At 31.7% G+C, this 11662-nt stretch overlaps 1 protein-coding gene across 1 annotated transcript in view; it reads right to left on the bottom strand.

Annotated features, from left to right (window-relative positions):
• Positions 1-831: 831 nt before the first annotated feature.
• LOC106678203 (uncharacterized) overlaps positions 832-11662 on the bottom strand; it is a gene marked incomplete in the record, with an annotated part of 17274 nt that continues 6443 nt past the window's right edge. The window contains 8 exon segments of the mRNA XM_067048981.1: positions 832-3005; positions 3125-3252; positions 4552-4711; positions 4805-5055; positions 6089-6264; positions 6438-6679; positions 7395-7516; positions 8228-8390. Coding sequence (XP_066905082.1) covers positions 2959-3005; positions 3125-3252; positions 4552-4711; positions 4805-5055; positions 6089-6264; positions 6438-6679; positions 7395-7516; positions 8228-8390 — 1289 coding nt within the window.

Below are 11662 nucleotides of genomic sequence, written 5' to 3'. Positions count from 1 at the left end.
GGAACTTTTTCATAAATTAAACTTATTGTTTGAACAACTATAAATCAATTTGTTTCAGCAAATATTATAAAAAAAACTATTCCTACGAAGGTAAAGGTCATAAACTACTTTATAGTACAATTATTTAGCTTTAATTTGAGTGCTAATAGACATTTGTAGTCGAATGGTTATTGAGATATAGATTTCTCAAAATAGATTCACTAACTACTGATATTTGAGTACATTTTTATGAAATGTTGCTTTTTAAAAGGCTATATCTCAAAAACTATTGGACATAAATATCTCTATTATGGCTAATATTTCAGCAAATTTACTCTTATTTAATTAATTTTCTTTTAGATTTTCTAGTGTTGTTGGTAGTTTTTAGGAAATGGAGCTCCAAATGAAAAATCAATGTTTTTTTAAGGTTTTGAAACAGCCACCATTTTTTATTAAGTAATTAATAAAACAAAATCTAATTTTGTACTATTAGAGGTGCTCTTCTGCCTTGCAGCCTCTTGAAGGGGGTTTGGCTTACCAGGAGCATGTTTCATAAGGAAAGCTAATACTAAGTACAAGATGACTATTAGTGATATTACATGAGTTTAAAAGTAATACATTATCTAAAAGTCAGTGAAATTGTACCTAATACAAACTAAAAGTTTAATAGTATTACTGGAAGATTATTGATTGACCGTGTGTAAAGATGAAAGGAATATGGTCCGGGTGCGGTCAAAAAAACTCAAATAGTAGAATTATACTATTTTAATGAGCCGGTTATGGCTCATTAAAATAGTATAATTCTACTATTTGAGTTTTTTTGACCGCACCCGGACCATATTCCTTTCATCTATAATAGTATTAGTTTGTGCTTTATTATGAAACAGGGCAGTACACCTCATCATAAAGAGCCATGAAATAAAGATCACTCCCTTTTAGGACAACGAGTCAGGTAGGCTTTTCTTCCATAAACACCATATATTAGGCAGTACCATGCTACTTCCAGGCTTTTAACGTGAGTCCTCAAGATAATGAGATTAAGGGCAAGCCGACCGATGGTGAGGTCAAAAACTGGTCACTCCTCTTAAAACAGAGGTAGTCACTGAGATGACTGGAAAAAGTAGAGGGGAGGAAGGATCGTTTTAGGAGAGGACATCCTATGTAACACATAGTCAAGGAAGGACACTGAAGAGGTACAGTACAGAAGAGAAACACACGCTAAGTAACACTGGTCGGAGAGGAGATCTCCAAAGGGGTAGATGGACATCAACAACCAGGCAATGACACTGAAGGCAGAGGAGGAAGACCTGAAGACATAGACCCCAGCGAAGTTATGACTGGTGAACAATGCCAAGACCGCCAGACACATAAGCTGAGTAAAACCCTAAGTTGGTATCTTGAATGGCTATAGCAATTCAAAGTGATTAAAATTGGAGTCATATAAATATGAATGATCTGATCTGGTATTCTCAATACATAGTATATTAAGTAAAATAAAATTAAGTCAAAATGCCTATCATGCTTTTTCATAGATCAGGATACCTACCTAAATTGTAAATAATTGGAATTATAGCATAATGCAAAGCTGAATCCCTGCTACCTCATTATCATAGCCTATTAAATTGGTAAACATGATACTGTTGGAAAAGATATCTAATAATTAGTTACATACAATTAAATCTAGCATACTATAGCCAGGAGGTTGGTGGTATCTAGTTCTTGGTCTAAATATATAGCAATATATTTCTAAGAATCTTGGGTCGGTTCCCATCAAGAACCGATAGAGTTAGATAATATAAATATAGAGATATATATTATAAATATAAATATAAATACAAATAAAAATAGTGTATATGACTATTTATAAGTTTCAGAACATTTGATTATATACTGAGTGTTTTATTGTGGTAAAAATGCATGAATTATTGTTCTCTGTAGGCAAAGTAAGCTGAAAGATTGCAAAAATGCAAATCACTTTTCTTTTTTTTTAATGAACCTCTTCTTGGTCATATCTGACATTCCAGGAAGCAGAGGGAAGAGAAAGGAGGTTATCTATAGGTAACAAACCTATTTTAACCATGGTGGGCCAGGAGGATCATGTTTTCATTTCGTGAGACCACCCCAAAATAAAAGTTGATTCCAAGGCTGGATTTGACCTGAAGCTGCTGCAGAAATGAGGCAGCCATAGTTGACAATTTCTCCCTCGGCAATAAACAGCCTTATACTTCTAAACTGCTAATAACCAATCTGTTTATCAATAAAGAAATAAACTATCTAAAGGGAAAAAACTCAATATTGAGAAATAAATACAAAATATTGCCCCAAAAGTAGAATAATTGTAATTAAATTAATTAGTTTTTAAAAAATGTAAATTTCATAATAAGTACATCTCACAGGTCATTTAATATGTACAAATATGAGATCAGAATGAAGGAAAAATATTATGACTTTTTTGCGATATAGATAATAAACAAAGAAATCATATAAATGTGAAAAGAAAGGAGGGATTGAACCACTTAATGATAGTGTACACTACAATACAGTGTTTTTATAGTAAAAACTCAATGAGGTTTGAGACAATGGTAAAAACAAGGCTGTTCAACTGAAAACATTATAGCTAAGACTACTTAAAGGTAAACAGACCAATATTATTCACTTTCAAAGTGAATTAACATTCAGTTTTTTTTTTTATTTTAAGTATAATTAACATTCAATTTACATGTTACATGTTAAATCACATAATTTAAATTCTGGCTTCAACATTTACATAGGAGAATAACAAATACAATAAATAAAATAAAAACTAAATGTCTTGCTCTATGTTGACAGATCACTAACATAAAAATAATCCTTCTTTAGTGTATTGTGTTACTAGTGCAAAAATATATTTAAGTATAAAAAGTTTAAATATGTGCATTTATCAATATAGATGCATATAAACAGCCTTCCTTGATACATATGTATTTTCAATTTCTATTCTCAGCTATTCTTTTTTTGTCGAATGAATAAACACATGGTGGCAGTAGCTAACAGATAAAAAAAAAAGATTAAAAAATCAAAATACATTGAAATAAAATTTAAAAAATGTAATCAGGACTGTTAATTCTATAGAATAATAAAACTCATTACTTCAAATTTTAATTACCTGCAAGAATAGCAGTTATTCCATAAAATGCTTTATCACAATGGTTGTCATAGAGTAATCCCATTATTTGATTTCCACCTGATGCACCTAATCTTCCAAATATTATTGTTACAGCACTGGCAGTAGATCTGAAAATAATTTAATGAAACTTAAAATTTTTGTAGTAAAGAATTATAAGAGAAAAGTTATTATAAGTGAGTGATTAATTATAAATACAAATATAATAAAGTTATAAAAAACAAAATCAATTTTTAAAAAATGATTCTTACTCAATGCTTACATGAACTTAAAACCAGTAAAAATAAATTTCGTAAATTATTATTGGCAAGAGAAAATGCCTACTCAACTCTTTGTTAAAATTTCCTTTTTGTTAAAATAATTTAACGGAATACAAAGTTAAGATATGGTGTGGAAGTGCCTAACTTGGCTTGATCTAATCTCATGTTCAACCAAGATATGGTTATGATCACCCTCAGGGAGGGGCTACATTTCCAGGGACCAGAATTCCAGTGTTCCTAATAAGATTTGGCTAAAAAGATCTATAAAAAATGAAAATCTAAATAAATAAATGTTTGTTAAAGAAATATTTGAAATTTCAATCTGAAAGAAATAAAATCATATACTCTTGTAGTGTAGCATAATTTTTTATAGTTTCAGGAAAAGTAATGTGTTGTCAATTGTGTCTAATAAAAACATGGAATTTAGACGTACTATGCAAACTTTGACAGAAAAGAAGGTAGGAAGAATGTTATTTTGTATAATTATTTTTGTAAATAACAAATAGTCCAAGCCCTACTACTTTTATTATGAAAATGTTCTTCTTCGTTGTTATATTCTTACAACTTTTTTTCTTTTATATGGTGTATCTTATTTCACCCTTGTTCCTAATAGTCACCCTCTCTTTTCTACACCTTTAATTCTACCATAAGGATTTCTGACAAGTACCTAATGAGGACTTATATTCTCCTTCATGCCTTAAGAGTAGTAACTACTTGTAGAATAAAGTCTCAATTCTTCAAGGATATACGCAATTGATAGTGCTTATAAAACTCATCCTGTCTATTCACTTCCTAACAAACTACCTAACCTATTTAAGCCTTTATTGTCTAGGCCTTTTGCTAAGAACATCTCACATCGTCAATAGGAGTCTGATCTGACACAACCACCTTGACAGGATTATCTAGGTGTCCCATATTTTAAGAGGAGTTACTAGAGTAATTTAATAAGTTCTTGCACTTCAATTCTCATGTAATAACGTTGCCGCTAGAGTCTTTCAAATTTCTCACTGGCTGGTAGACTAACTTATGTAACTAATTTAAAAATAAGTATAAAAAAACATTGGTTTTAAAGTTAAGTATTCATGTTATCAGGCAATGACTACTACAATCATATTAAATGAAATATCTATTCTAATATATTATAATTACCTCACATGAGTTGGGTAGAAATCCATTATGAATGTCATTATTAGGGGGAATGACACAGAAGTCATGATTGCTACGGATATAAGTGCTGCAATGATAAGATATTGTAAGTTGGAGAATATAAGGGAGAAGCTCATTGCTGATGCAAGGTAAAGAAAACCAACTAAAATAAAAAAATGGTTCGAGTAAATCATCATTAATAAATTAAGTTAATTGGGGTAGTCATATTATTTACTAATAAAATAATTTTACTCACCCAACATTACTTTCTTTCCAATCCTATTTGCAAAAAAACTAACTAAAAGTCCTAAGGAAAACTGTAGTATTCCAAGGATGATACCATATGAAAAGAAGTCATATTTAAGAACACAGTCATCTACATTTTCTACAGAGTTGACTGTGGACATCATCATGTTACAGAGGGTCTCATCATATACTCCATTAATTTCTATGTATTGATTCATCCTGCTCAATTGCTCCGGTAACCAAAGTATGTAAATATTGTACCTGGATGCAACGATTGAAATTTTTTAGTTACAAAAACAAAATGGTTTAAGAATAAGGAAATAGAAATAAGTTTTCCCTTCTTTAATATGTTTATTTTATTAGTGGATTATTTCTGAAAAAATTAATTGACATTTTAAAAAGTTTCAGGGTTTTATTGCTGTACATAAGTCAGTTTAAACTAACAGAAGTTATTAAAAGTCAACGTAGTTAATCAATTTCTATTTATCAAGTTCGGAGTTGAAAAATATTATTAAAAAAAACAACTTTATTTCATGATTAACTAATCACATAAATAAGTATATGAAGAGTGTTTTAAGTTACTCTGATTTTATTTTTTGAATTAAATTAAACATATTAAAAAAAAAAAAAATGGATCCCATGCCATTAAAACAGATGAATGGTATTGGATACAGTACATGATAAAGTACTGTTAATTCTTTATCTATAGTTACCTAGGTTGTTATAAATTATTTAGCTCTTATATCTAAGAGCTGATGTGGTCAGTAAAAATTTCAGTTTTTCCCAACCCATTAAAGAATCACACCTCAATTTTAGGGCACCTAAAATTTTCCCTCCGAGAATCTCTCAACTGTTCAGGCAGTGAATATGAAGGCAAAAATGATCCTTTAATTTTTTCAAGGTTATTTTTGTATATTCCTTAAAACCCGAAATCAATTTTAAAATAGCGACTAATAAAATTTTTTGTTGTTAACATTGTCATTTCTTGCAAATAATTTCAAGGAAAAGTTTCAAACAGCAATAACTTAGTTTAAACGAGTATAAAATAACTTAGATTTTATTTACGAAATAAGTTTTTCATTCTAGACCCTTCTGCTTTTATTGACAAACAAATACATACAATAAGCATACATACAAATACTTGTTAAGTATATATTATTGAAGAATATATCACACTTGTAAAACGCTTGTATAGTGAATGTATGTAAAGTTGTCCATCGTGTGAACACACGTGAGCGCGCAAGGGGTACAGTTTTTCCCTCTTAAGATTATTATTAATAATCACTATACTCACACTCCAACTTGGGTGAAAAGCAGAACACATGACATTATGGTGTAAATAATGTATTTTCTGCTGAATAGCAATGTCATTCCAGATATCATTTTCTTCAGTGTGCGCCACACAAGGCTAGAATCATCTTTTAAACCTACGTAATCCCTATCTATTGAGTCCAATATTACGTTGAGAACCTAAATTTAATGACAATAAATTATTATGTTCATTGTCAACATAATCATCAACAAATTGAAAGTAGAATAAATTTTATATTATTATAAAACTACTCACATACAAAAAAATAATATACAATTACATCTGTATTTAGAATGATGTTTATTTCTTAATTGTGCTTGAAGTTACTTACTGGATACTCATCTTCTCTTTTTTTGTGATTCACAGCATAAATATTTTTCAGAACTTCTAAAGTTCTTTCTTTATGACCCTGGATGAGGAGGAATTTTGGTGTCTCTGGTAGTCTCCACAGAAGAATAAGTGCCAATAAATTTGGTATAGTTGAAAGGAGTAAAAAGAGCCGCCACGAAGAGAAGGTTAGACTTTTACAAATGGGGATTTCAATATCCAACGGCATTATCAGCATGGCCATAGCTAGAACAATAATACATTTTAAAAATTAATTCTGCAATAATTTTAACCTGTTCACTGCCTTAAAAAAAATGCGAGATGATTTTTTTTCTTATTTCCAGTATTAATAAGTGTCTTAATTACCAATTAAATTAATTTTTTGTACATTTGTTTCTTTTTGTGGTATATTTGCCCATTTATACCTATCCATGTATCCGACACCGTCAGCAAAATATCCATTGTAAATGCCGACTACACGGATCCGTGTTTACGATAAATATCGTTAATTCACGTATATTTTATATTGAATAGGCTTAAATAGAATATAAACACGTAAGTAGTTTAAATTAAATTTATTACAACTATATAATTACGGAAAAAAGTGCACCATATTACATAACTGTTTATGTATTATATAACTATTATATAACTGAAACAATTAATACAAAACTTTTTCTCGATATTTGTTTCATTTTTGCGTCCAAACGTTCTTTTGATGGACCAGCTTCAATATTCATGGTTGAAAATATATATCTTAATTGAATAGCGAAAAAACACAAAAATAAAAATGTTTTTCAACAAACGCCACTAAATACGTTTAAAATGAATGCTGTATTGCAGGAAATAACTCGCGGCCTAAGATAAAACCAAAGAGTGAAAAACTGTTTATGTATAGATATCTATTGTAGAATATTGATTATAACTATAGTTCTTTTAATTATAAAATAAATTTTAATACCTGGAAGATATATGTTTGATAAAGTAGCAACAATAGAACAAATAATGAGAGCTCTTGCACGAAAATGTGTTGGACACAATTCACTTAGTAGAACATAGACAGGAGTAACAGCTCCTGACAGTCTGGAATAAAATATGAATAGGATTATTCATGAATGTCATTTTAAATGTCAAGAATATTAATTTTATATATTTCTTGAGCAACATTTAAACTTGAGAAAGATTTTGTAGTTACATTTATTTTATATTAAATAGTTGGATAGTTTTGCACCTGTAAGCTTATAATAATTTTTATAATATTAATATTAGATTTTTTACAATATGTGTAAACTTATGAATTTTTAAAATAAAATTTAGATTTTCCATGCACTCTTTTAGCCATATTGCAATAAAATGAGTACCCAAAACGAAGTATCAAATAAATCGAAAGAAAGTCGTGTTCCAAAAAAAAAAAAAAAAAATACAAGACAATCTAAACTAATTTCTTCTAATGGATTTTAATATGAACTTGTTTGTATATGACCACTTGTTTACCACTCCCCACTATTGCTGTACAATTGCACAATTACCAGAGGTTTGCAAAATTCGAAACTAAAACCGACTTTTATCTTTTCTAACAAGTACAACTGAAACTGAGGTGAGAACTCTGAAACAGGTCATACCAAAAGGATTCAGAATTATCAGAATGATGAGAAACATTTGATATCTTTTGAAAGCTGCTTATACATCGCTAGCCGTATTATGATTAGTGTCAGTAGTGTTTCCTATCTGTTTTTATATGAATGGTGTTAATTGATCATTTAAGTAACAGTACTTATATGGATAAATACTTACACGAACCCATTGATAAAGTTAATTATCATGAGGGATGTAGTGTCAGGAGCAAAACTATTGAGCACCGTCAAAAGGACACTTACAGCCTGTCCCAAAAAAGAAATGCGTACCCTTCCAAAAGCATCCGATAAGATTCCAGAAATTGGTCCAGAAAACAGCATGCCTTTAAAATATGTTCTAATTTAAAATGCTACATTGTTATTTCAATAATTATAATTATAAAATTAATCATATCAAATTAAATATAACTCAAAAAAGATATTTGATATAATTATCATTATGGAAGAAGAGTGACTGGAATCTATGAATTATTGTATCCTATTTCTCGAAAAAATAATAACTGAGGCAGAAGAAACATGGAAAGGGTTATGAAAAAAATACATAAAATGGATAATAAATTTTACAAGGAGGACGGAAGGAATATTTCTTACGGTATTTGTTCGGGTAAGGGGAAAAAAAAGATGAAAGTATAAGACGAAGTAATTGAAAAAAAGTTGAAGAATACATGACAAGACAAATGGGTCTTAAAAAAAAAAAAAAAGAAAGGATGTCATAGAAAATATAAATTAAGGAGCCAATTACTTTAGTAGAAAATCAAATTCAAAAATAATAATAAAGAAAGAAAAACAAAATAAAACAATTTTATTTATACACCGGCGACATTAGATCGCATATCGATATATGAGAGGTGAACATTCAGAAAACGCCCCTATCCAATTCATAAGCATTTTCCCTCTCCCCCCAAATTCAAGTTATTTTGCATCAATTGCGTGCCTCTTCCTGAAATAATATTTTAATATTCTTTAATTACTAAATTATTATACTTATTAAGAAACAGTAATTAATTTAATAATCTTTAATTACTGTTTCTTATTCCATATTTTATAAAGAATTAACTTCATTTAATTTTTTTCCTGATCTTTAATTTCAGTACTGGAAAGGGGAAAAAGAACGCAGTGGAAGTGCAGCTGGTGCAACAGCAACAATAAATAATGATTTTAAATTTCATAAAATGCAATGTACGATTTCGTCTGACAAAAGGACGATAGAAGCTACGTTTTACTGTTTTGCATCTAATTTAATATTGAACTGTTGTTGAAATGGTATTTTGTGAACCGTACACTGTCGTAAACCAAAAAAACAGAAATTAATTTTAATAAGTTTAACCCAAAAACGGTCATGAATGTAATGTTATGAATGTAATCGTCAAGGCCACATTGCAGCAAACTGTCCTTCGGTCAAGTGCTTTGAATGTAGGGACATTTATCGACGGAACTCAGCTCCAGAACCATTGAAAGTGAACACTCACAGAACAAAAAATCACATTCGTGTCCAACTTCAAATTCAATAATATTCACATAATATTCGGAATAGTCAGATAAAAGTTCAAGTAATGAAGAACGTAATAAAATGCCAATAAAATCAAATGAAGAGGCGGACAAGGGTTACAAGTCGAAAAGAGTGGACCACAAGCAGGAAACTACAATCAGAAGAGACGAGGGCAACCTACGCAGACGAGTGGTTATAAACAATGTGTGTGGAGTGCGGGAGAGGTTGCCCATAGTGCAGGGGTGGAGTGATAGATTTAAAGCGCTTATTGATACTGGGAGTACCAGTACCTTGATTAGTAGAGAGGTGCTGAAGGAGCTGGATGAAGCCTACAAATTAAAGGTATGTAGATGTTCTGTTATCACATTGAGTGGCCCCTGTAGAGTACTGATGGGAGTAAAAATGGGATTTCGAGAAACTCACTGGAGTGAAAATAGGGGCGGTAGCTCATGTGTTGGAAGATCTAACAAGTCAATATGATATCTTGGTCGGGTGTGATGTTCTGGATAAGATCGGTTTTCAAATGCCGGGGACGCTAAAAAATGATCCTGGGAACTAAAGTGTATCATGGGAGAATAAAAACTTATGGAAATGATCATCGTTTAGAGGAAGTTCTTGTACAGGTACCTAATATCGAGTTACTGGTGCTGGCATTTGGTGGGGGGGGGAACAAGTCAGAACAGGTGGGAATAGAACCCACAACCTTCCGAACCGAGAGCACTGGGACCTGCGCCCCAATCCGCACGGCCGTCACGTCCCTAATATCGAGTTACTACAGTCTGAATTTGCAGATATATTTTACAGGGAGGGTTGCTCCCAACCGACCACTGGGAAGGCCAAACATGAGATAACTCTTAAAGAAAACAAAGTTTCGTATACAAAGGGCCGGAGATACCCGCAGTCAATGACAGCAATAATTAATGACCAAATAAGCGAACTTCTTAGCCGAGGGATAATACGGCATAGCTCATCACCGTTCAGTAGCCCCTTGTGGATTGTCGAGAAAAAGAAGTGGGATTCACTGGCTGACCCCTCATATCGCCTAGCGATTGATTACAGAAAACTTAATGAGAATACCGTTCCTCTTGGTACCCCCTTCCTAGACTTGAAGACATGCTAGATCGCTTAGCGGGAGTTCGCGTTTTTTCTACCCTTGGTCTCAAATCTGGTTACCATCAAGTGAGGATGCGGGATGGGGATATAGAGAAAACAGCATTTACGTTTGGCCGAGGGCATTACGAATTCACACGAATACCTTTTGTGCTTAAGAACGCGTCTGTTACATTCCAGGGATAGAGTTTCTTCGCGGGCTAGGAGAAGACTATTGCCGAATATACATGGATGACCTTATAGTCTTTAGCCCTTCTCAAGTCTTTAGTCCACCTTAAAGTGGTGAAATCGGGATTTTGGTTTAAGTTTGTCAAAGGAGAAATTACATTTTTTTCAGAAGGAAACAAAATTTTTAGAACACCTTGTATCCATACAAGGAGTGAAACCAGACCCTGCCAGGGTAGAAGCCATTGTGCAAGTAAATCCACCAACTAAGGAGTACTAACTAACTTAGGAGTTTTCTCGGGATGATAAATTATTATCGTAAATTTCTTCTGAATGCAGCTGATATAATCTCGCCACTCACTCAACTCTTAAAGAAGGATCGGTCCTTTAACTTTACCGAGGAACTTTTAGAGAGTTTCCATAGGTACAAGAAACCTCTAATTGCGGAACCGGTCACTTTTGAATGAGTGACTCAGACATTGACTCCCACCAAAACAGCCCTGACGAAGCCCTGCAACGTGGGGCGAAACGTTGGCTCAAATAAAATAGTACATCCATTTACTATTTGAGTTTTATTTGACCGCATCCGGACCATATTCCATTCATTAATATACACGGTCAATCAGCAATTTTCTTTTCACTTATATTTACATAATTTTTAACCCTACCTTAGTTTATTTTTTTATTTAGTTTATCTTATTACCTTACATTGTCAAAATATTTAAGTTGTTATATATCTTCTTTAGCCCTGATGAAGTCCTACAAAGTGGGGTGAAACGTCATCAAATAAATAGTTCTAAAATACTTTTTATTCCATTTTGACCGCACCCC

Source organism: Halyomorpha halys, unplaced genomic scaffold (genome assembly GCF_000696795.3).
Source record: "Halyomorpha halys isolate HHAL.00 unplaced genomic scaffold, Hhal_1.1 Scaffold128.1, whole genome shotgun sequence".
Lineage (NCBI taxonomy): Eukaryota > Metazoa > Arthropoda > Insecta > Hemiptera > Pentatomidae > Halyomorpha > Halyomorpha halys.
The sequence above is the reverse complement of the archived record's forward strand: the minus strand, read 5'-3'. Positions and strand labels throughout refer to the sequence as shown.